Raw genomic sequence first — 27,035 nt, 5'->3', positions numbered from 1 at the left:
AGCAGGATGGTCTTCATCTGAACCAGAGGGGTACCAATATCCTGGGGTTGAAATTCACTAAGGCTATTGGGTGGGTTTAAACTAATCCAGCAGAGGGATGGGAACCAAAATTGTAGTTCGAGTATAGAAAAGTAGGGAGTGGGGAGGTTCGAAATCAAGTTTCAGGGACGCAAGATGGCACCGGCAAGCAAGAAGTTGGTTTGAAGTGTGTCTACTTCAACGCCAGGAGCATCCGAAATAAGGTGGGTGACCTTACAGCATGGGTTGGTACCTGGGACTTCAATGTTGTGGCCTTTTCAGAGACATGGATAGAGCAGGGACAGGAATGGTTGTTGCAGGTTCCAGGATTTAGATGTTTCAGTAAGAACAGAGAAGATGGTAAAAGGGGAGGGGGGGAGGCATTGTTGGTCAAGGTCAGTATTACAGTTGCAGAAAAGATGTTTGGGGACTCATCAACTGAGGTAGTATGGGCTGAGGTTAGAAACAGGAAAGGAGAGGTCACCTGGTTGGGAGTTTTCTTTAGCTCTGAATAGTTCCAGAGATGTAGAGGAAAGGATAGCAAAGATGATTCTCGATAGGAGTGAGAGAGACAGGGTAGTTGTCATGGGAGACTTCAACTTTCCAAATATTGACTGGGAACACTATAGTACGAGTACTATAGATGGGTCAGTTTTTGTCCAGTGTGTGCAAGAGGGCTTCCTGACACAGTATGTAGACAGGCCAACAAGGGGCGAAGCCACATACGATTTGGTACTGGGTAATGAGCCTGATGGGTGTTAGACTTGAAAGTAGGTGAGCACTTTAGTGATAGCGATCACAATTCTGTTATATTTACTTTAGTGATAGAAAGGGATAGGTGTATACCACTGGGCAAGAGTTACAGCTGGGGGAAAGGCAATTACGATGCGATTAGGCAAGATTTAGGAAGCATAGGATGGGGAAGGAAACTGCAGGGGATGAGCACATTAGAAATGTGGAGCTTATTCAAGGAAAAGCTCCTGTGTGTCCTAGATAATTATGTACCTGTCAGGCAGGGAGGAAGCTGTAGAGCACGGGAGCTGTGATTTACGAAGGAAGTGGAATCTCTGGTCAAGAGGAAGAAGAAGGCTTATGTTAGGATGAGATGTGAAGGTTCAGTTAGGGCGCTTGAGGGTTACAAGGTAGCCAGGAAAGACCTACAGAGAGAGCTCAGAAGAGCTAGGAAGAAACATGAGAAGTTGTTGGCGAATAGGATCAGGGTAAACCCTAAGGCTTTCCATAGGTATTTAAGGAATAAAAGAATGACGAGAGTAAGCTCAGGGCCAATCAAGGATAGTAGTGGGAAGTTGTGTGTGGAGCCAGAGTAGATGGGGGAAGCACTAAATGAATATTTTTCAACAGTATTCAATCTAGAAAATGACAATGTTGTTGAGGAGAATACTGAGATACAGGCTACTAGACTAGGTGTGATTGAGGTTCACAAGGAAGAGATATTAGAAATCCTGCAGAGTGTGAAAATAAATAAGTCCCCTGGGCCGGATGGGATTTATCCGAGGATCCTCTGGGAAGCCAGGGAGGAGATTGCCGAGTCTTTGGCATTGATCTTTAAATCGTCATTGTCTACAGGAATCGTGCCAGAAGACTGGAGGATAGCAAATGTGGTTCCTCTGTTCAAGAAGGGGAGTAGAGACAACTGTGGTATTTATAGACCAGTGAGCCTTACTTCAGTTATTGGTAAAGTATTAGAAAAGGTTATAAGAGATAGGATTTATAATCATCTAGAAAAGAATAATTTGATTAGGGATAGTCAGCATGGTTTTGTGAAGGGTAGGTCGTGCCTCACAAACCTTATTGAGTTCTTTGAGAAGGTGACCAAACAGGTAGATGAGAGTAAACGGGTTGATGTGGTGGTATATGGATTTCAGCAAGGCGTTCGATAAGGTTCCCCACAGTAGGCTATTGTACAAAATGCGGAAGAATGGGATTGTGGGAGGTAGAGCAGTTTGGATCAGTAATTGGTTTGTTGAAAGAAGACAGAGGGTGATGGTTAATGGCAAATGTTCATCCTGGACTCCGGTTACCAGTGGTGTACCACAAGGGTCGATATTGGGTCCACTGCTATTCGTCATTTTTGTAAACGACCTGGATGAGGGCGTAGAAGGGTGCGTTAGTAAATTTGCAGACGACACTAAGGTCGGTGGAGTTGTGGATAGTGACGAAGGATGTTGTAGTTTACAGAGAGTAGATAAACTACAGAGCTGAGCTGAGAGGTGGCAAATGGAGTTTAATGAGGACAAGTGTGAGGAGATTCACTTTGGTTGGAGTAACTGGAATGCAAAGTACTGGGCTAATGGTAAGATTCTTGATAGTGTAGAGATCTCAGTGTCCAGGTACACAGATCCTTGAAAGTTGCCACCGAGGTTGATAGGGTTATTAAGAAGGCATACAGTGTTTTAGCTTTTATTAATAGAGGGATTGAATTCCGGAATCATGAGGTTATGCTACAGCTGTACAAAACTCTGGTGTGGCTGCACTTGAAGTATTTTGTGTACAGTTCTGGTCACCGCATTATAAGAAGGATGTGGAAGCTTTGGAAAGGGTGCAGAGAAGATTTACTAGGATGTTGCCTGGTATGGAGGGAAGGTCTTATGAGGAAAGGCTGAGGGGGGAGATACTAAATGAATATTTTGCATCAGTATTTACTGTGGAAAAGGATATGGAAGATATAGAATGTAGAGAAATAGATGGTGACATCTTGCAAAATGTCCAGATTACAGAGGAGGAAGTGCTGGACGTCTTGAAATGTTTAAAAGCAGATAAATCCCCAGGACCCAATCAGATGTACCTGAGAATTCTGTGGGAAGCTAGAGAAGTGATTGCTGGGCCTCTTGCTGAGATATTTGTATCATCAATAGTCACAGGTGAGGTGCTGGAAGATTGGAGGTTGGCAAACATGGTGTCACTGTTTAAGAACAGCGGTAAAGACAAGCCAGGGAACTATAGACCGGTGAACCTGACCTCGGTGATGGGCAAGTTGTTGGAGGGAATCCTGAGGGACAGGATGAACCATGTATTTGGAAAGGCAAGGACTGATTAGGGATAGTCAACATGGCTTTGTGCTTGGGAAATCATGTCTCACAAACTTGATTGAGTTTTTTGAAGAAGGAGGAAAGAGGATTGATGAGGGCAGAGCAGTTGATGTGATCTATATGGACTTCAGTAAGGCGTTTGACAAGGTTCCCCATGGGAAACTGGTTGGCATGGTTTCATCTCACAAAATACAGGGAGATCTAGCCACCTGGATACAGAACTGGCTCAAAGGTAGAAGACAGGGGGTGGTGGTGGAGGGTTGTTTTTCAGACTGGAGGCTTGTGACCACTGGAGTGCCACAAGGATTGGTGCTGGGTCCACTACATTTTGTCATTTATATAAATGATTTGGATGCGAGCATAAGAGGTATGGTTGGTAAGTTTGCAGATGACACCAAAATTGCAGGTGTAGTAGACAGCTGTTTTCATTAGAGAGAAGAAGGTTGAGAGGTGACTTAATAGAGATATATAACAGGATCTTGATCAGATGGGCCAATGGGGTGAGAAGTGGCAGATGAAGTTTAATTCAGATAAATGTGAGGTGCTGCATTTTGTGAAAGTAAATTTTAGCTGGACTTATACACTTAATAGTAAGGTCCTAGAGAGTGTTGTTGAACAAAGAGACCTTGGTGTGCAAGTTCATAACTCCTAGAAAGTGGAGTTGCAGGTAGATAGGATAGTGAAGGAGGTGTTTGGTATGCTTTCCTTTATTGGTCAGAGTATTGAGTACAGGAATTGGGAGGTCATGTTGTGGCTGTACAGGACATTGGTTAGGCCACTGTTGCAATATTGCATGCAATTCTGGTCTCCTTCCTATCGGAAAGATGTTGTGAAACTTGAAAGGGTTCAGAAAAGATTTACAAGGATGTTGCCAGGGATGGAGGATCTGAGCTACAGGGAGAGGCTGAACAGGCTGGGGCTGTTTTCCCTGGAGCGTTGGAAGCTGAGGGGTGATCTTATCGATGTTTACAAAATTATGAGGGGCATGGATAGGATAAATAGACAAAGTCTTTTCCCTGGGGTCGGGGAGTCCAGAACTAGAGGGCATTGGTTTAGGGTGAGAGGGGAAAGATATAAAAGAGACCTAAGGGTCAACTTTTTCATGCAGATGGTGGTACGTGTATGGAATGAGCTGCCAGAGGATGTGGTGGAGGCTGGTACAACTGCAACATTTAAGAGGCATTTGGATGGGTATATGAATAGGAAGCGTTTGGAGGGATATGGGCTGGGTGCTGGCAGGTGGGACTAGATTGGGTTGGGATATCTGGTCGGCATGGATAGATTGGCTGAAGGGTCTGTTTCCATGCTGTACATCTCTATGACTCTATGACTTGAAGCTGTTTTCATTAGAGAGAAGAAGGTTGAGAGGTGACTTAATAGAGACATATAAGATAATCAGAGGGTTAGATAGGTTGGGCAGGGAGAGCCTTTTTCCAAGTATGGTGACGGTGAGTACGAGGGGGCATAGCTTTAAATTGAGGGGTGATAGATATAGGACACATGTCAGAGGTAGTTTCTTTACTCAAAGAGTCGTAAGGATATGGAATGCTTTGCCTGCAACGGTAGTAGATTCGCCAACTTTAAGTACATTTAAGTCACCATTGGACAATCATATAGATGTACATGGAATAGTGTAGGTTAGATGGGCTTCAGATTGGTATGACAGGTTGGCGCAACATCAAAGGCCGAAGGGCCTGTACTGCGCTGTAATGCTATATGTTCTATAGATCATAGGGTGCTTGGACAGAGCAAAAGGCAAGTATGAATTATTACTGCATAGATGGAGCCTTTACCCATTACACCCTAACAAATAAAGTGATCTTTTATTTCATATCATCATGCAAATAAATTCCTACTGTTAGGGGTTGATGTGCATTTGCCTGCTTTGAGGCACACTAGTAGGCAGCATTTCTGGCTTCATCTTTGAAATGGATGACATGTTCCAAGACTGAGTGGTGTTCTGAGATTAATTAGCAGTTTATGATTAAGGGTGAGTCAGATTTACGAGAATAAATAGCTTAAAGTAAATTGCTGAAAGACATCTGTGTGAGCCTGGTGTTGTGGAAGATTGATGCATTCATATCTCATAGTACTTTAAAATGTTGACATGGGTCACATCCCTGCAAGTTCCAAATTAAAATGTCCCTGATTTTTGTTGTGAGAAAGGACAGAGAGAGAAAGCACAACATTTGAGGAAAAACCTGAGAAAGAGGTAATCCCAGGCCAAGAATGACTCAACAGCAGCACTGGCAAAGCTGATCAATCCTTTTGTGATTAAAGTGAGTGTGTCTAAAGAGAGAAAAAAAAGACTTTAAAATTAGAAAAGTTTAACTTCTAAAAAAAATTGAGACTGTGCTTCTTGATATTTTCTCGAATATAACAGAGATCAGTGTATTTTGTACATAATTAATGAAAATGGGAGTATAGAGATCTCAGCAGGAATCATTTATGGCATTTGTTTCAAACTTAATTTGCCATTAGGTTTAGTTACTTCCACCTACCAAAGTTGTGCTTCACTGTTCAAAGATTGCTATTAATTTTCTTGAAGTGCAGCCTCTAAGTGATTTTGGGCTAACTGAGTCTGTGGCAATCTTAAACCTAATGGGCATGGGTCCATAGCACTAACTGCCCATAATTTAGCTCTATCTGGCATTAATTGCCAGTGTTACTCAGAGAAGCCACAAGGATGAGTGATGTGGGAAATGGAACTGTCACACTGGCACAGTAGGAGATGCTCCTTTGAGGCTTTCGTTGCACATTATTGAGGGAATTGACCTCCCAGCATTAACCTCCTTCATCTTGATGAGCACAACCATTTGGTGATTCTGTTTCCTTAAGCCTTCAGCTTTGTAATCATTCCCACATATGCATTATTCTATATTTATTTATGTCTTTTATGTCTCCAGTAATGTTTCATGCCATTCTTGATGGAGACAAGATGGGCATAAAACTTGCCGCACGTGCTTGGTGTGGGCAACTCAAGCTGTTCTAAAATATCCTGCATTAACTGCAAGCAGTAAAAACAATATACATTTGAAAAGTGTAGTCAGCACAAGTAGGAAGAAGCATTTTAATTAATCAGAATTTGGCATTTCTTTGGAACGACATACATTGAAGCAATCATCAAATATTACTAGGCCCAAATATTTGACAGCTATATTTTAAAATAGCCATAGGGCTCATTTATACTTAGCTTAGAGAATTAAAATATTATTTAGAAAGCAAGCAAGCAGTATTGTTAAGATAAATATTAGTATGTAAATTCAAGCCTATATAAGTTTAGAAAAATATGACCTGACAATGAACTGCTTTTCAGTTAAGAGTAGTTTGTTAAGTGCTTTGTTATTAAATGTTGCAAGATTGCTTAAACAAGAGTAAAATATTCCTGCGTAATATACTGAGAAGACAAAAAGTCAGGGGGTCAGATTGGGCACACATGGAGGTAAGGATCAAGGAAATACTAAATTAAATTGCAATTTATGAAAGAGGTTACTTGTTGAAGTGCAAGCTTCAAGATGGGCAAAAGACTTGCCGCACGTGCTTGGTGTGGGCAACTCAAGCTGTTCTATAATATCCTGCATTAACTGCAAGCAGGAAAAACAATATACATTTGAAAAGTGTGGTCAGCACAAGTAGGAAGAAGAATTTTAATTAATCACAATTTGGCATTTAGTGAAATTACAAAAAATAATTGATGTGCAAGTATCAGTAAAGTGTGAGTGCATAATCCATAGTCTTTGAGAAGAATGCATTCACAAAGAGAAACTGAAGACTAATAATTGAGCATGTAAGATTAAAGGATATAGTAGTGGTGATTATAGGAAAGCAAAGGAGACGAGGAACCTCAAAAGTAAAATGAATTCTAGTCACATTAGTTGCACCATGATTACCTGGGCTAAGTTTCCAGGACCGTGTGTAACCCAAATCACTCAGTAAAATGTACTATTAAAGTAGCTGAACACCAACTAGGAAAAAACAATATGCATAACTGGTACCCCAGTCACCAACTTAAACACTTCCTCACTCTACCACCAACACATTAGTAGCAGATGTGTGTATGATATCCAAAATGCACAACTTCAACTTACTAAGACTCTCAGTAACACCTTTCAAAAGCGTGGCCTCTACCACTGTGAGGTGAAGGGGAGATTGGTTAGCTTACCTGCTTGGACAACTGGTTTATGCAACAGCATGGGTTCAAGTCCCACACCAGAAAAGATTACCATGAAGGACTCTCTTTCTCAACTTCTCCCCTTGCCTAAAGTATGGTCACCATCTGGTTAAACAGCCACCAGTTGTCTCTCTCTAATGAGAGAGCAGCCTGTAGAGACTTTACCTTTTACCACAGGAAGATTATATGACATAGGAGCAAAAGCAGGTCAATTGGCTAATTGAGTCTGCTCCACCATTCAGTGAGATCATGGCTGATCTGATAACCCTCAACTCCACTTTCCTGCCTTATTTCATAGCCATTGATTCTCTTACTGATTTAAAGGCAAAATGGTGACATGGTTCCATCCAGCGATGGTGGTGCAGCTCCAGGCTATGGCTGGGCCTGGATACCTTACAGCAGAGGCAGTGGCATTCCAGCTGTGGTTGCATGTGGGATCTCTGAATGTTCACAGACTGAGGGATGGACTTTGTGGCTTTGTTTTTCTGGCAGTGAGGACTGATGTTGGAGGCAGGGGAATAATCTGGATGTTTCCTTTCCTTTTGGCTGTTTCTTTTATTTCTGCTTCTGTTTTTAATCCTATTTTTAATATACTAAGATGGTGCTGGCAAATGGCGACTTTATACACTTTTCACTGTACTCCTGTACTCCAATACACATGACAATAAAATCTAAGTCTAAAAATTCTAAATCTAAAGATATCTATAAATTAACTACCCTCTGAGGAAAACAATTCCTTCTCATCTCTGTCTAAAACAAACAACCCCTCGTTCCGGGATGATGCTAATTGGTCCTAGACGCTACAACAAGAGTTGTAATCCACAAACTTGGTAACAGTACATTCACCTCCGTCATCTAGTCATTAATGCATATTGTAAGTAATTGTAGCCCCAGAACTGATCCTAAGGGCACTCCACTAATTATAGATCACCATCCTGAAAATGTCCTCACTGTTCCACTTGCTTGTTAATATACTACACCAACACCATTGGATCTTAACTTATTGAAATAGCTTTATGGCTATTTTATTGAATGATGGGAAGTATTTTATTGAATGATTTTTGAAAATCCAAATATATTACTTCTACTAGTTCCCCTTTTCTATCCTGTTTGTAATAAGTTCATCAGACATGATTTCCCCTTCATGAAGTCATGCTGACTCTGCAAGATTATATTATTCATTTATAAATACTATAGTATTACATCCTTTTTAATCCTAACACTTTCCCAACAGTAGCCCATAGTTACCTGTGTTTTTAATCATTCTCTTTTTGAATAACATTATTATGTTGACAGTTTCCCATTCCTCTGGATTCTTGGAAATTTACTACCAGTGCATCTACTATCACTGTAGTGACTTCCATTAAAATCTTAAGATGCAACCCATCAGGTCCAGAAGACCTGTTGACCCTTCGTCCCATTCGTTGCCCTAGTACTTTTCTTTAATGATCGTTAGCGTGTTGAATTCCTTCTCTCCCCTTGATTCATTAATATTTTTGGTATACCGTAAGTGTCCTGTATCATGCAGGTTGATGGAAATTATTTTTTCAATTCCTCCATAATTTCATGGTTCCCCATTACTATTTCCCCAGTCTCATTCTCTATGTTATGTTCACTTGGGCCTCTTTCCTCCTTTTCGTATAGGATTAGGGCAACTGTCACATGAAAGCATAATCACAGAATCCCGACAGTGTGGAAGCAGGCTATTTGGCCCATTGAATCCACACTGACTTTCCAAAGACTATCCCACCCAGACCCACCCCAGCCCTGTAACCATGCATTTCCTATGACTAATCCACATAGCTTCCACATCCCTGCACACTTTGGGCAATTTAGCATGGCCAATCCTCCTAACCTACACATCTTTGAACTGTGGGAGGAAACCGGAGCACCCAAAGGAAACCCACACAGACACAGGAAGTATGTGCACCTCAACACAGATAGTTGCATAAGGGTGGAATTGAACTCAGGTCCCTGGTGCTGTGAGGCAACACTGCTAACCACTGGGCCACATCACCAGCTACAAGTTCCACTCAAAGCATCGCACTATCCTGTCTAAGAACCAAACTGACCATTCTTCATTGTTTCTGAAACTTCCCTTTTGTGGGAGTTCCCACACTGGGTGGACTGCATGAAAATAGACCACCAATGCCTTCTGAAGAACAATTACCAATGGACACCAAATGCTGCATTTGCCAGTGATGGCCCCATCCCATGAAAGAATTTTTAAAAATCTACCTTCCATTCAGCACTATGTGCACTATATTTCATAAATGTTACATTTCTAATGTGTTAGTCGAGAAAAAAAAATCAATCAAATCACCATTTTTTAAAAGTATCAAATATTTAATTCATGAAGATTTTCTTTAAATTATTATAAACACAATTTTAATTGACTTCTTCCTCATTTTAAAAAAAAATGTGATGGTCAATTGTCTTGTTTCTTTTTTCTAGTTCCATTAGCTAATCCAGTTGTTTGGTGTCAGGAATGAACACAGTTTGATTAATGGACAGATTGCAAACATATTAAAACATATGGAACTGTTTATTTTTCAGAAAACCATAATTCAAAATAGATTAGATTTTTAAACCAATTTGGATGATTGTTAATTGTAATAAATGAGTCTTGACAAGTTTTCCGTAACTTCTTCCGAAGACAGAATATGTTTCATCAGGAACGTGGGGCACCATTCTAACTGAAGGTTCAACCATATACCCTACTGGTATTACTGGAAATCACCAATAATTTATTACAGGTTTTTAAGAAGATAACAAGCTGTACAGATAAAGAAGGACTAGATTTACCTTTGTAATAGTGGTCTTTCCTGAGAACTTAACAGGTTTTCTCTCTGCCCCTGTTTGTCCCCTTACCCAACCCACTCTCGACAGCTGCACCATGTCTCACCACGCTGCCCACCTGTGCCACTTTTTCTCACTGTTCTCTGACAACTTCCCATTTGCTTCACCTTTGGTGACCCCTCCCCCAACTCTGCCACTGTCAACCTAACAATCTCCCCAAAGAAACAATCGTGTGATATTCCTGATCTCCAGGACTTGTCCTTAGATGCTTTGTCCTGACGACTTCTTCTGTTGGGTCCAACTACCCCCCAGTCACTCTTACCGCGCGCATCTCACTGCACTGCTGCTGGCTTATAGCAGATAATACCTCAACTTTTATCATCAATCCCGGATTGTTGATGTCTAAACTCCTACCACTATCAATTACCGTCTAATATCCACAGGGCTGACTGACGCAAAAAGATAACACACATGAATAAATCGACAGCTGTGAAATTGTTCCCAACTGCTCCCCCTCCGCCAGTGTTGGCAAGTTGGCCGGAAAATTCCAATTACGCGCGTAACGCCGGCGGAACGGGAGCAGCTCGGTAAGGGAGCTCCAGACGGTAAGTTCGAGATCGGAAATACCCGAAGAGGGCGCTCCAGGAGCTGATACCGACTCCTCCAGCTGCACAGACGGGCGCCTGTGCTCAATCTGCGTCTCCCATTTACTATAAAGGTTAATTGGAGAGCATTTGGAGCGGGACACTGCGTGTAATTTATATGCATCCATCCCTGTTAAACTTGTAGCTGGAACACACCTCTTAATATCAAGCAAAGCGAACAAATCCGAGAAAGAAAAAACAATTGCTTCTATTTCAGATTTTATTGCAATAATCCAACCACTTCAAGTTTAATGATTTACAAGCAGTGATGCTTAAAAAGACGTTTAACATAAAGGAGCGGAACACTGAAATATTTGGAAATATTAGCAACATTGTAACGTTACTATGTTACAAAATATTCTGCGGTGCTAGGGTTGGGAGTTGTAACAATTTAAAAGGGTCTGTGAAATAGCCTCCACAGTGGACAGGGTTCTACAATAACGCCACTTCTGCTGTTACATTTTAACAGGATTGTAAGAGAATCAAGTTCGGACTAAACACACGTCCGGCCGAAACTCTGTCTCTCCCCCCCCCCAAATGGACACAAAGGCGGGTTTGGAATAACCACCTGCTATCTACAATCCTACAATACATCCTTAAAAGACAAACAAAAGACCTTAAAAATCTTAAAGAAGACCATTCATTAGATCGACAAAGGGGGAAAGAAATAAATTATCATAATTAATCCTATCAGTGCTGGTGGGTGGCATGATGTGTGTCCTTTAAGGTAATGTTGGACACTGGTAATGTTAACATATACACATGCTTTTGTGGAGGCGGCCAGTCAGCGTTTCCACAGCATTTCAGCCGCTTGGTAAACAAGCTTCAGGGAAGGAAAAACAGTGCAGCTGCTGGCTGCAAGGAAAATAACATTTTCTGAAATCATAGACAATGCAGACATTTATGTAAAGTTATATCGCGTCTCTCTGCCTCCATGTCTCACATCCATCCCCGTCTGATTCGAAATCTTTAACACACATTCACTCTTATTTTATACTCCCTATTCCAGTTTTATGTTGTGTACGTTTTGGTGAGGAATGTTGCTCTTTTGAGTGACATGAACGTCTTAAAGGAATGTGATCTACTTTCACTTATGCGCTTGAAAACTGTTTTAATTGCATTAATTGTCCCCAGCCCCATCTATTTTCCCCTCTTCAGTAGCATCAATTTTTACCCCCGGGCCAATAAAATATTCAGATCTCCCGGCATTGTAAATAGCTGGGTGCAGTTTCAGTACACGTTTCCCTCATTCATTTTCGCTCCACTTTATTAACAGCATTAGCAATGGCAGATTTCTGGACAGGGTTTGTTCAGATCTAGTTGCCCTTGGTTTATTTATGCAGTCTCCAGAATTCGACCAGGACCTCCCATGTATTTGTTGGGTTAAGGGGAGGGGGGTGTGGGGGGTCCGGGTACCTCACGAGGCAATTCACGGCGTTTTATATATACACACATACATACCTAATATAAATACACATACACAGACGTGTGTGGCTGTGTGCGTGTGTGTGTGAGAGAGAGCGAGAGCGGCTGTTCCCACTACTTTCATGTTATTTTGTAAAGAGGAACTCTTTAGCGAAGTTTATTTGCAGCGATAAAGATCTTTATGTGTCCCTGTACCTTAACAGGATCGTGTTTAGCTAGCAGCTTCGCGTATCAGATGGGAACCTTGTTTCTTTTTCGCTTTTAAAAATGCAAGGGTTTTGGAAAGATCCCTATGCAGAGGTCCTCGCTACCTCCCATTGATGCTCCTGCAGCTTGGGTGGTCCGTCCACTTTGGTGAGCTGTTGCTTAGCAGCTAATAATAGTGGATGTTTGCTAAGTAATTTGCTTCTTCCTTAGCCAATGGGAATCCGGTCGAGAGGACTTTCCATCAACTCTTTTTGATGGGCTGGAGGCGGGTTTTTCTCTCCAAATGCTGGATGTGTGAGATCGGGAACAGAAGTGAAAGATTGAGCTGAAAAGAAGGGGGAATTTTTCTCTTTTTATTTTTGCAAGTTCCGTGGTGTTAGAAGGACGGAGCAAGGGGAGCGAGAGAGGGAAAGGAAAATAGAAAAACTACACGTGGATGTAGAGTCAAGATCCTCAAGGATTTCTGCGCGAAATGTTGGAATGGAAATATCAGACTTTCGCTCAGGAAGAGACTAGGGATTCGCCAGCTGGTTTTCTTGTCACTTTTGGGGGATTATTCCTGTTGTTGTTGTTGTTGAACCGAACGATCCGCGACTGGGTTCCAGGGCCATGGCTTCAGTCTCTCAGCCTCCCCGGAGCGATGGAGCTCAGCCCCCGAGGTACAGTCACCAAAGCCCGGCCGCTTGCTCGGATCTGCTGCGGAGACCCAGCTACTGCCACGCTGCTTTTGCATTGAAACAGATCTCCAAGGTGCAGAGAAACAACAAAAAAAAGAATATTCTTACTGTTAAGTTTCTCCCTTGCAAATAGGAAACATGCATTCGTACAGTGATAACGCCAGGGCTAATTGTAGCAATAACCCTTTACAGATTCAGGCACTTTACTGGGAGATTTCCTCTCTGATTTAGGAACTGCACTTCTCCCAGGAATCATGTTTGTTTTGAAAGTATAGGGGAAAGTTGTCAGAAAAGTCTTCAGAAATGGCTTTCACTCCACAGGAGAGATAGATTTGTTGGCTGACGGTGTTTACAAGTTAACAAGGCAGTGCCGATGTGGGTGAGGAAGGTGCGTGGGGTTTGACTGGGGTATGTTTATTACAGAGTCTGTGTATGTGTCTGCATATGTGTGAGGAAGTCCACATACAGGTGTGTGCATGTGTGTATCTGGCTTACCTTATGTGCAGTTGACCTAGAGGCTGCGATGTTGCTGCTAAGTTTGTTACTGCGGATTGTTTGGCAGATTGAACGCTGAACTTGTGAAAGCCTTGGAATAATGTCAGCATTTTTTTTATTGAACGCAGTGGAGGCAGTTTCTCGGGGCGGGGGGGGGGAGGCGAGGGGGGAATGGTGGCTAATGTGTCTTGCGGGGAGAGTGACTTCTTGCTGGGGGAGAAAGGAAGGGAAAGCGAGGAATCTGAGCGTACAGGAGCTTGACAATTCTAAAGAAGGAGACACGGGTCCAGCCAATGAGCATTGGACCAGAGTTGACGGAAGGAGAAGCCGAGGGGACACAAAAGAGGAAACATGAGAAAATGTCCTGGAGTGAAAGGCAGATTGGCAACAGCAATGAAAGGAATGGCAGACAGAAGCGAGAGAGGTGGGGTGAAAAAATAAGTAAAAGTTACAAAACGAAAAAGAAATGTGCAACGCCTCGAGATACTGACTGTCAGGGTGTGACGTTAGAGAGGAAAAGGTGAAGAAAGATAAATGAAGAAGTGTGTGTGGGGGGAATTGGAGGCTGAAGGAGAGCCATGAAACCAGGAAATTGGAGAATTGGAAGGACGTGGTAACTGGAAAAAAAGGAATGTAACGGGAGAGCAGTGAAGGAAACAGAACCCGGGGACAGAACAGGAGAATGAAATGATACGTTATAGAAGGAAGAGGAAAAAATTGACGAGTGTAGCAGATAGAAGGGGGAAATGAATGTGAATTGTATTTATTTTTCTCTCCAATGTCCACTTTGTAAGTGCTACTGAAGTTCATATCTTCTTTCTCTTAAACGTTTTCTTCCATTATTCACTTCTCAGATCTCTCTCGTCCCCCCTGCTATTTTATTAGAAATAAGACAGAAGGAAACTTTTATTCTATATTTATGTCTATTATCCTTCCTAATCTTTTGTTCCTTACTGTTGCCCTTTTCCTTCTGTTGTTTTTGCTCAACCATTTTCTGTTTTCTTCCCATTATCTTTGCGGTTACATCTCTCATTTTCTCTGAACCAGACTTCCTTATCCTTGCTCTCTAATATCGATCTTCATTCTATTCCTTTAGCCTTGCTCTTTTCCCTCTTTCTGACGCACTATCCATGTCTTTGCTTTCCATTTCAGAATTCCTGTCTACCTCTTCCCAGTTTTGCCTTCCCTTCCATCTTTTTTCTCTGTCTCATTTACCCTTAGAATTCCTAAGCAAACCTTTTCCTCTCTCCCTTTATTTCTCTCTCCTTTCCCTTTCCCTCTCACAAGTATTTCCTTCTTTGCTTGTCTTGTCACTTCTCTCCCTATCCCCACATTCTTTTGCCCTTCTCTCTGCAGCCACTCTCACCTTATGTTTTCTTTTTCTGCTACCTTACCTCATCATCTCCTCTTCCCTTCACCCAATAAACCCCCTGGTCTGACACAACTCTTGTCTTTGTTCCCTAGGGAAAGGCAGAGGGGCGGCGGGCTCCACTCTGGCTCCGAGCCCACTTCCAGGCCCTGCTCTTCAGGTTGGGCTGCAGCATCCAGCAGCACTGTGGCAAGTTCCTCTTCATTGGGCTTTTGGTTTTTGGAGCTTTTGCTGTTGGCCTGAGGGTTGCTAGCATTGAGACCGACATCGAACAGCTTTGGGTGGAAGGTAAGACCAAGTAAAAACTAACAAACATGTGAAGCAGAAAGAAACAAATATCCTAGTGCAAACAGACTCAATGGTCTGTATGTCTAACCCTATGATCTGAATGTCCTTGCTTACTATGATCTGCCTGTACTGCTCGCAAACAAAGCTTTTCCCTGTACTCAGGTACACATGATGACAATAACTCAAAGCAAATAGACTGACAACATTCAGAAATTTGGAAATGAAAGCATGTGCAAGTGACACAGGCTTTACTTTTGCAGTTATGTTTTCTATCATAGTTATCTTTACTTTATTAAATTCGATCATGTATCACCTCTTTGAGAGCCTAATGCACCTAAACTTGACAGTACTTGTATTATCTTTTATCATAAATACACAATTTGCATATTTCTATTTGATTCAACATTATAAGCATCCTCCTCTGGCCCAGATTCAGTCCAATCTGCTTTTGCCTCTGATTAATCTTAAACATAATATGCAGGTTGTGTCTTCTAATCATTACCTCAGAATATATTGACAACTGTTTCCAAATGTATAGCCCTTGAAATACCTTAGCCAGCCAAACTAATCACCTCACCTCCATCCTTGAGTCAATCCCAATTGTGCAAATATGATCTTTGCAAAACCAGTTACATCACTAATACACATTCAGACCAATTCCTCATTTCAGTGCAGATATTGCCATGATCAACTGTATTCTTTGTTTAGTGACATATTTCCTGATTGTTTATGATGAGGTGCTGTTATTTCAGGTTTTTCTGTTGTGCCGGTTGAGTTAAAGCAACACTTTTAAGTATTTTACTTTGGTTTGAACTGTAGATGAGCTGAGAAAAACCAGCTGATGCAAAATTTGCTTTCAGGAGTGAACTGGTTTTATTGTTCCTCACGTAGAAGCAGAGGATTGTTGGTATCTATTCTACATTGCTGAATGATGCTCTATTGGTTCCATTTACTCTTTTCTGTTCGTATTTAAGTGGCACTATCTAAAATTTCTGGACTGTGAACTTGTCCAGGATTTCTTCATGGTAAAAGACCTTGATGGGAGGAAGGGAATACATTGCAAAGTCATCTAAAAATCTGAAGTTGTAAATGTGTGAGGGCCCATAAAATGGCTTTTAACTGGTTTGCTGTTAAAGATTCCATCTGTTGTCATTCCCACCATTATTCCTGGTTGTCGGAGTGCTCCAGATGGTGTCCTTGTTGTAGCTGTGCAAGGAATACAATGCAACAAGTGACATCAAAATGGCAGGATGAACAAGCAATCAGAAATATGAAACTTTTATCCCTTACTTTGCATTTTTTTTCTTACCTGGTCTGATGCCAGAGAAAGATATTTTTAATCAATTATACAACACATTATGTCCTCAAATTCTATTTCTGTTAATTTTCTATCAATAAAGACACTGAAGTTACCATCAAACTTTTGGTGGAATTTTGTTTCTCTGTGAAAATAATTCTTATAAAGGAGTCATTCATGTCAGGTACATTGTGTTACAAAACACATTGCCAGATCAGTGAACAAGAAGATGACACAACAACCAAGCAGTCCCAATACGTGTTACCAGTTGTTATTGTTGATCTTTGCTTCAAAGAAGTCAACTTTAAAAATGGCATCAGTATGGTTGGGCATTTCAATTTAAAAGCAGTTGTTTTTAGGGATTGAATTAATCTAATAAAATGCTAGTTGGGGAAAAAAGATGATTAAATTTCTGCAAATAGTTAATATTTCGCACTGAGACTTTATTTCTGTCAGATGACCCTTAAGGTGATTTTCCATAAGTTCCAAAAACTTGTTTTTTTACAGAAATACAATTTTAGGTATTCAAAATACCATTTTAAAATAAAAGATTAAATTCATAAGTTGAAAATTGAGTTGTACTTTCTAACTCAGTATTTCTGAGGGAAAAAATTGGATGCGCAAACACTTTAAGGCCTCAAAGGGTTAAATCTGCTTTGAAGCAGCCATGTTCATCTTGTGTAGCACTAAGCTTCCAAACTTCATTTACAATAACATAGTCATCTACTGGTAGAAATGTAACATAGCTTTAGACAGGAGTACTGAGTGGTTTATTGCAGGCTCCGCTTGTAGCCGTTTCAAGTAGTAAAATGCATCTAATTTGTCTAGTTTTTTTTAAAACTGTAAAGCTACTTGTGTGTCCTTTTTCTGTCTCTCAAATCCCTTTCCTATTTTTCCGGTCTCTCCCACACTGCTGTTTTTATTTTAACATTTGTATGCTAATTGCTACCTTTGACTGAGTTTTTTCTCTCCATGACTTTCTCCGTTCCCTTCCTGTGTGTTATGTTTCCTGATACTCCCCCCACCTCCCTCTCTTTTACAGACAGTTCAGGGCCATGTGTTTAATTCAGTTTTCACACTCCGACCCTTTCTAAGCCCTGCTTTCGACTCCCACCCCCAGCCCCGAAAATCTTCTGCTGTTTTCCTCCCAGGAGCAGATGTGGTGTGTGAAATTTACGCCATTTTGAGCTATTGACCCTGTATAGAGCTGTGTATGTATGTATGTGTGCGTGTGTGTGTGGTCCCAAACTAGTCTTGGACTCCATTCAACAATAGAGGGAACCTCTCTTACGAAACCTGAATGCCATTAAAGTTTACCCACCTGTTTGCACACGAGGTTTTCACAGCAGTTGGAAAAAGAAAAAAGAGGAGACTGATGCCTCTCCCAATTCTTTTCATCTAGTTTTTTTTTAAAGTGTATTTTCTAGAAACAACACCACAGGGGAAGAGCAGCTGTTCTTACTTTTATGTCCTGAAGTGCTGCATCTTTTTTTTCATTTAATGGGCTGTGTTTGCAAGAACTGCACAAATTACAGTAAATAATGTTAACTCTTTGAGGAACATTGTAGATTTTGGTTTGTAAGTGAAATTAAAGTTTATGTTATTAAAAACAAATTTTCATTTCATTTGACTTTTATGCTTCTTGTCACTTAAAAACAGTGACGTGAGTATAGGATTACAAAAGAAAACATGACTATTAGCTTACTGTAACAAATAAACATTTAGGGCTTTTCCTTCTCACCTTGGAATTTTAATAACAGGAAGGTTCTCCTAAACTCTTTTATCAAAATGGTGCTTAAATTGTAAGATGTGCCAACTCTTTTATTTGTGTTTGTTATTGATTTTGTGCTGCGTAGCACTTTTGGTTTAAATAAGATTTGGTGGTTATAAAAATGCAGTTCTAGAAATTTTGGTTGTCACTTTCAGTGGATGAATTTTGTCCTGCTTATCTGTTTTTCATCTATCTCCCATTTAATAAAAGTCGCCACCAATAACTTGCACTTGTGGAGCACAAACATAACTGCGTCACCACCTTACCTGTATTAAAATCAATGTCAAGCAACATTGTTAAACATTTGTCTGTTAGAAGTAATCTTAATATTATGTGCTCTAATATAAATGTCTAACACTCTGATTTGAATAAAGGTAGCAGGACTATTATGGAACTGAAGCAGCATTATTTTTGAAATTGTTATTTTTAAATATTGGTTCTATGTCATCAGGCATTTATGAAACAGGTGTGATGAATTTTGTAGGTTCCCTCACCCTCTCTGCACCCACCAACATCTCTCCAGCGAGTCACTCACCTTGTACTTTGCCAGCAGACGATGCTATTGGTCTCCTCATTTCCTCAGTACTTCCACCTATAGCCATCTGTTATTGGAGATCACTGTGAGAAAACTTGCATTCATACATTCTTGGTCAGACTTGCAACTCCTTTCATTTTTGTTGCACTTGTGTGTTCGTGCTTATTTACAAATGGTTTTCATTTCCAATTAAATTACATTTTAAAGAACTTGCATCAGCTTAAAGGCTTCAGAAGATTGATAACTTATCACATCTGTCATTTTTCGTATTGCTACATATAAATTGCATTGCAGTGACTCGTAATGCAGCTGATTTATTTGAGATGTATATTTTAAAGCAAAAAAACATAATGAGACTTGTTTGTATTCAAGGCAATGGTGTATAGAAAATAGATGGCAGTGAACAGAATGTTTCTGTTAACACAAGTGTCTGCGTGGGTTTCCTCCGGGTGCTCCGGTTTCCTCCCACAGTCCAAAGATGTGCGGGTCAGGTGAATTGGCCATGCTAAATTGCCCGTAGTGTAAGGTAAGGGGTATGGGTGGGTTGCACTTCGGCGGGTCGGTGTGGACTTGTTGGGCCGAAGGGCCTGTTTCCACACTGTAAGTAATCTAATCTAAAAAAAAAGTGGATGGTCATTATAGAAGATAACTAAAGATAAAGTTGCCAAAGTCCTAGCAGACCATTAAAGAGAGAGAAACAACTGGTGGTGGTTTAACCTGAGGGTCAACACATCTTAGGCGAGGTGAGAGATTTAGAAGGAGAGTTCTTTATGCTAACTTCAGCCAGTGTGAGAATTGAAAACACACTGTTGGTATCACCCTGTGTTGCAAACCAGCCATCCAGCCAACTTACCCCAGAAAATAAGTAACCACAATTACAATGCCATAAACCATACAATAAACATGAAGTGCAGTGAACTGCTTCAATAGGTTACAACCTATGGTTTTTCCTAACCCAGGTTATATGTGCCATTAATGAAAGAGGATACTAACCAGATTGGTTAAATCATTGTTCAATTATTTGCTCCATTTATTATTTAATGTGGTTTATCTAATTTTTTCCTGTGTAGGTTTTTCAGGTTCTTTTTCTTTGACTTTGCATTGTCCTCTTAAACCTCTGATTTCTTTAGATCAGTTTTTGCACACATCTTACCATGTAGCCACTATGTAGTAAATGCTATGAAAAGCTCAGGATGATTTTAGTTAATGTAAGACGTTATGCACAATGCTAAAGATTTAAGGAAACTGGAATGTCAACTTTGGTAAAACTTTCAGCAAACCAGACACGTTTGAAGAAAACAAATATCTATGCAAATATTTCCAATTTAACATGAAAAGAATACAAGTAAAGATTTTAAAGAGTGGATATTTTGCATTTAAGGAATAGAGACTTGTTTTGGTGAAGCCAGAGACTCTGCTTATCCCCCCATGGCTTGTTCAAAGAGTTGCTATCTGAATCAGGTTTAAGTGGTTCACCAGCCAGTTTCTCACAAATACTGCACTTTTCTGTTAAGCAGTGTTGAAAGGACTCTGGGCAAATCTTTGAGTTGATTACAATCTGTCTGGAAAGTAACCCATAGTTTTTGTTGAATACGTGCCCAGGAGACCTCAGTGTATTGTGTATTCCCTTGCAGTATTCACACTGCTGCACAAAGTAAGATTTCTTTTATTGAGGGTAAATATATTTAGAGAATATTAAGGAAATCTCTTGTCACTTTGGATTCCATGGAATTTCAATTTTGTTAATTTTTTAAAATGTGTGGAAATAATCTTTTATCTGAAGCCAAGGTATTTTAATTTTAATTTGGGTTTTAATTTGAACCATTAGCAGTGCCAGGTGATGTTATAATATACGAAGAGTTATAGTAGAATTGGGGGCAAAACACAGGCTGTGGATCAAACATTAAAATTGGTCCATCAGTCATTGTGTAGTTAAATCTACAAGCTGCATTTAAGGTAAAATTGAAGATGTAGTGAGGTGATACCATAAATGATCAAACCAAATTTGAAATTATCTGAATCACCGAATCATGCACAACTTTTTTAGACACATTGCATTCCATTCAGTTATTCAAAGTAGCATGATGAAGAGTTTGCAGAAGCATCTTTCCTGACCTTCATTGTGTGCTTGAAGCTGGTGTCATGGCGGACAGTAAAAGACAGCAATTATGGCAAATCACAAATCCTAACCAGAATGTGGTTAGAATTTCTGATCAGTGTAAGAACAATGTTGTGTTTTATTTCACTACCGTACTGGAAATAGTATGAACATTACAACAGAAAATGATGGAAAGTAACAAGAGGTTAATCAAATTATAGAAAAAAATGACATGTTACCAGCTTGGACATGAGTTCTTCATCAGGACTCTGAAAAATAATTTACACCTGATATTGTCAGTTCATTTTTAATTCAGGCTTCCTGCATTTCATAATTTGTTTTAAGTGACAGTTAGGATCATCAGACCTTTACCAATTATAACATGTTATGTACACATAATCATAAGAAATGAGGCTATCCAACAGCACTGGGAAACTGGCAAAGATGTGTTGCAAATTTGGAAGAGTTACATGTCATTATTCAGCATCAATCTTAGAGACATTCCTAATGCCATTTGACAGGTTCTTCCTAATTGGTTTCAACTAAAAGTTCACACACAAGCGTATGAGACTTTGTGAAAAGAAACCACAGTAGTTCAGTCTCTTAATTGCTCCACTAACTCTTTGGTTTATTTGCTTGGTTCTTGAGATGCTATGTTCTATCTTTATTTGGATCTTAATAAATATTTTCCAAGTATTTGGGTGCTCACTGTGTTCTAAAATTCTCACTAGCTACCCATTTGAAGTATAACAACAGGCCTGTCTTTGCCTTCTGTACTATAGGTGATCTTCACCTAGAATTTTGTATGTGAATGAGGAACCAGCAATTAGTTTTCATATAAATACCTTTGCTAAGCAAATATTTTTTAAAACACAATAATTGATTGAAATCTAATTCACTGCCTCATCATTTTGTAGTCAAGTTTGTGAATAAAGGCTCTTCAGTTCTTTTGATCTCATCATTGGGGTCTTCTGGGAGTTGTCTGATCATTGAACACAGTCATAGTTTTCTGAATGACATCACCTAGTAGATGTTGGAGGAAGAGAAATGTGGGCTGGAATATGGGTAAGGTCTAGTAACAAGTGAGAAAGTCACTTTTGAGTCTGTTACCTGGGTTGTCATTCTCAATATCTAACATTGCATAACTGAACAGCCACGCCTAATATATTCTTACACAATACAGAGCATTATGTTTAAATTACTCAAATGTTCTAGTTTCTTCTTACTTCTCAGCAATCTATCCAGTTGATCATTAATCTTTTCCTCTAACAGATGCTAGTTGACGGAGGTCTAGGCCATAAAAATGCCCATGGTTTATTATTACATTGAGGGTGTCACCCAGAGAGGTAACAACAAAACTTGTTGAAGGAACTTGCTGTATGTGATCTGATGGTGTATGTGTTTGCAATTGTGGAAAACTCACAAGGGAAGTTACAAAAGGTGAACCATTCTCCGGAATGCAGAAGATCCCACTTTTTCCAGTGGAAGTGACAATTTATTTTAAATTGATATTTGCTGAATCAGAAGACTCTACAGGCCTTTTAGATCTGGCTTTCTCCTGCTATTTTTAAAGCCCCAACCTTATTTCTGACACATCTACCTTTTGTGAAAAGATGAAATGGAAGCAGAATGTGATTCACACAGGTAGGAACCCCAAAATTAGCAGAGCTGTTTGAACTTAGCACTGAGTTCATATTGACAATGTCTTGATTGGTACATGGGCCATCATTCACACTGTGAGAGCTACAAGTTGATAGAGTGGACATAAATGCCTTTTTAAGGTGGATATATCTGCATAGTTGTTTTAATTTTAGATTTATTAAACGTCCCACTCTTCAGCTTTATAAAACAAGTTGAAAGTGACAGTGACTACTTAAAAATAAACCTTTGTTGGACTGTTTTGATGGGCAGACTTAGTTTAGAGTGGCGTTGTATTTAGTTATGCAGTTTAAATAGTAGTCTTTGGGAAATTTCTCATGGGCTAACATTAAGGAATCATGACTGTTAGGAAAACTCTTCACTGCCCATTGGATGCTGCCTGAACTGCTGTGCTCTTACAGCACCACTGATCCAAACTCTACAATTATCCTAGCAGGGAATTCTGAATTCACAGTTTGATTGACATCTTAAAGAGATGATTAAAGGATTGAGTGTCATTATTGTTGCAACTGAATTGACATTTACTTTGATAAGAGATTAGCCACCTGTGGGGATTTGAAAACTCTTGCATAGATTTTATGAATGCGAGTTTTTAAATGGCAAGTGTATGAATGACAACTCTATTAGGTTAAAAAAAAATTCTCCTTCTCATGTGGCTGCTGTGGTGAATTCTTAAAATTCACTTACGTCCCGGCTGGTTGGCCTTATTGCCTGTCCTTAGTTGCCCTTGAAAAGATGGTGGTGAGCTGCCTTCTTGAACTGCTGCAGTTCAAGGTGGCACAGTGGCTCAGTGGTTAGCACTGCAGTCTCACAGCACCAGGGACCCAGGTTTGATTCTGGACTTGGCCATCTGTGTGGAGTTTGCACATTCTCCTTGTGTCTGCGTGGGTTTCCTCCAGATGCTCCGGTTTCCTCCCACAAACCAAAGATGAGCAGATTAGGTGAATTGGCCCCGCTAAATTACTGATAGTGTCCAGGGATGTATAGGTTAGGGCATTGGTTGAAAATGTAGAGTAATAGGGGAATGGATCTGGGTGCGATACTCTTCAGAGGGTCGATATGGACTTGCTGGGTTGAAGAGCCTGTTTCCACACTGTAGGGATTCCATGATTCTACGTGCTGTGTGTTGATCCACAGTGCCATTAGGGTGGAACTTTCAGGAATTTGACCCAGAGATATCAAAGGAATGGCTATACATTTCCAAATTGGGATGGTGAGTGATTTGTTGGGGAGCTTGCAGGTGATGGTGTTCCCATGTATCTGCTGCCCTTCTAGATGGAAGTGGTTGTGGGTTTGGAAGATGGATGCTATCTAATGACCTTTCTGAGGTGCAGATATTTGGTCAATGAGCTAGATCTAAAGAGTATCTTCAAGAGGGGAGGAAAACGGAGCATTTTAAGCAGAAAATTCAAAATGTCAGGGGCAAGACAATACCAGTGCATGAATGGGAACTGAGTTGTCAGAGTATATTTTGTCCCATCCTCTGACCTTTACTTCCTTGAGTTAAACCATAGACCTGCACAAGGTATAGAAGAATTAGGTCATTGAGCCCATTGACTCTGCTCTGCAGTTTGATCATGCCTGATACATTTCTCAACATCATTCTTCTGCCTTCTCCCATAACCTCTTAATCCCCTCAGTCATCAAGAATCTTTATATCTCTGTCTTAAATACAGCCAATAACTTGGTCTCCATGGCATTTTGCAGCAATACATTTCACAGATTCACCACGCTCTGGCTGAAGAAATTCCTCCTCATCTCAGTTTTAAAGATCTGTCCCCATGATCATTCTTGTGGCTCAGACTGCCTCCATTGCTAGCACATCTTTCCTGAGATATGGGGCCCAATTCTCCAAATGCAGTCTGACCGAGCCTCTTGAAATGAATGCCAACATTGCATTTGTCTTCCAAGCTGCCAATTAACCTGCAATTGTTAACCTTAAGAGAATCCTGAATTAGGACTTCTAAGTCCTTTTGTGCTTCACATTTAAAAAGCTTTTTCACATTTAGAAAATAATCTATTCTTCCTATCAAAGTGCATAACTTCACACTTTCCCACATTGTATTCCATCTCCTTGTCTATTCAAGTTGTTTTGCATCCTCCTCCACTTCAACCCTACCTGTCCCTCCACCTATCTTTGTGACATCTGCAAACTTAGCAACAGTGTCCTCAGTTTCTTAGTCGAGATCATTAATATATATCGTGAATAGTTGTTGTCTCAACACTGACTCCTGCGGAACTCCACTAGTTACTGGCTACCACCCTGAAAAAGAAGCCTTTATCACCAGCTTTCAACTGAAAGTTCAGCTTTTTGATTTTAAGTCCAGATTTTCAGATGAAAAATTCAGACTGGAGAAGCTGTCTCTTTATTGCAGGCATGGTTAAAGGGAGATTGAAATGTTCAAAATGTTGAGGGGTTTGATAGAGTAATTAATGAGAAAATGTTTCCCCTGGCTTTGAAGCAGTAACCTAAGGATACAAACTTAAAATGTTTGGAAAGCAAATCAGAGGAAAGTTGAGGAGAAGGATGATAGAAGGAGATTCAAAATTAACTTGAAAAACATAATTGGATTTATACTGTATCTGAAATGGAAATATTTGTAGATCTCTTGGGAAAGAACAGGAGAATGAAACTATAACTGTAAAGCTCTTAGAAATGCAGGTGTGATGGACTGAATATCCTCATTCTATGCACACAGTAAATGTAAATATCATGCTAGCTTTTAGCCCCAGGCTGGTTATATCAAAGCCAAGAGGCCTCAGCATCTCTTAATAAATATGTTATAGTATCATTGAGATCTGCTAAATATCAAAAGTTATATTCACCGTGAATTACACATATCTGTATTTCTTTTTAGTGTTGTATGAATCACACATACAGTGTACATAGTCGTCACACTCCACATGTCACTCTGTTTTAATCTTACATTCTTCTGAATTACAGCTTCAAAATGACAACCACCTGCCAAGCTTCAAAATTCCTTAACTAAACAATTATACGCTGACTGACCTCAGCCCGTGTTTGTTTAAGAATTACACTTTCTGCCCTTAAAGAGACACAGTGCCACCTTTGCACAATAATACTTTGTGTGTTACATAGAATAACACCCTTTTCCTGATGAAAACTTTCACCATCGAAGTGGCTGAGCAACAGCACACACATGTGTGCATTGCCTCCATGTTACTGATTCCCTTTTTGCATTTTTTCCTGCCTCTTTTGAGCTGTCTCTCCATCCACTTTTGTATTTCTCTCACTCTTTGTCTTCTTATCTGAATCTTTCTTTCTCCTGCCTTTTGTTCCTTTTGCTTTCTGTCCCTTTTCTTTTTGCCTGCTCTTGCTTTTCTTCTTGATGCCCAAAGAGGCAATCTGGTGAAGGGGGTAAGTTCACAGAAAGACAAGGCTGCTTAAGAGGCTTCAAGTGAATACCTCAACACTCGACTCAATAGTTAAAGTTGCGAGGAGTGTAGCTACCTCACACTCAATCAGCTTTGCAACGTTCTTCATCATTTTGCTGAATTATTTGTGTTTTTCAAGGTGACAAATGTTAATACTGAGAAACTGAAAAGAAGATGTTTCTTTTCTCCATGAAATATCAGCATCATACATTGAGGGCAGTTGCGGCATAGATTAGAAAAAGAGAAAGGAATTCCTGTGCCTCCAGTGACCAGTGTAACCTCAAGATCAGTAGAGACTCAGATTTTATTTCTCACACTTGGCATCCACGTGACCTTTGTGAGTGAGATTTGACTGCTGTGTTTGGCCCGAATTTACATTCCAGAAATGCATGTCCTTATCAGGCGAACCACATTATTACAATGTAAGAGCAATTCAGAATTGGTGGACTTAACAGTTCAGGAGTACACCTCACTGCAGTGAGCAGGTAGGCCTCAAGGCTGGGATCTCATCTGGTCTTTTGGAGTTTGTTTCAAAAAATGTGATTAATGCTTTAACATTTTTTTTGTCTGTATTGCCCTTCGTGCTTTCTATGCTGTTTATATTTAGAGCTGTATTTTGCTATTTATGACTATCCTTAGATGCCGATATTAAAAGCGATTGCAATCTGCTGTTCCTCAGTGAGGCCTCCTGTTTAGGCTGTGATGCTGTGTTCTTTGTTTGGGGTCATCGAGTTGCCCTCCAACTCCTACCGGTACTTTGCTTTCCCTTTCCCCAACTAGTTGTAGCTGATCTGTTATCTCGCATTTGTCCAGTCCTCTGAGCATTGGAAAAAATCTGGCAACATCTTTTGAAGAAGCCACATCCATGTTGTCTGTTGCCACTGCCTGGGTTGTTAGAGATTGCTTACAGGTGACTGGAGACCTATATAGAATCAGACATCTGATCACCATGTAGACGTGGGGAGCTGGCCGTCAGCAGATATGCAGCCAAAAGGCCATCTAGCTTCAGTTCCAGAACAATGTGGAGAAAATAGTGAAAGAAAAAACATGCAACTTTTAAAAATGTTTTTAAGGATAGTTTCATTGCAGGAGCAGCGTTTGCATAGCGAGAATTTGGCAGATTTATATTTATATAT

General features: G+C 40.2%; 1 protein-coding gene across 1 annotated transcript in view; it reads left to right on the top strand.

Annotated features, from left to right (window-relative positions):
- The first annotated feature begins 12,554 nt into the window (after positions 1–12,554).
- Positions 12,555–27,035, top strand: part of ptch2 (patched 2) — a 112,216-nt gene continuing 97,735 nt past the window's right edge. The window contains exons 1-2 of the mRNA XM_060830522.1: positions 12,555–13,064; positions 14,951–15,143. Coding sequence (XP_060686505.1) covers positions 12,924–13,064; positions 14,951–15,143 — 334 coding nt within the window. The 5' untranslated portion in view covers positions 12,555–12,923. The remainder of the gene's footprint in view (positions 13,065–14,950; positions 15,144–27,035) is intronic.

Source organism: Hemiscyllium ocellatum, chromosome 9, assembly GCF_020745735.1.
Source record: "Hemiscyllium ocellatum isolate sHemOce1 chromosome 9, sHemOce1.pat.X.cur, whole genome shotgun sequence".
Classification (NCBI taxonomy): domain Eukaryota; kingdom Metazoa; phylum Chordata; class Chondrichthyes; order Orectolobiformes; family Hemiscylliidae; genus Hemiscyllium; species Hemiscyllium ocellatum.
Note: the sequence above shows the minus strand (reverse complement) of the source record. Positions and strands in the feature narration are given on the sequence as shown.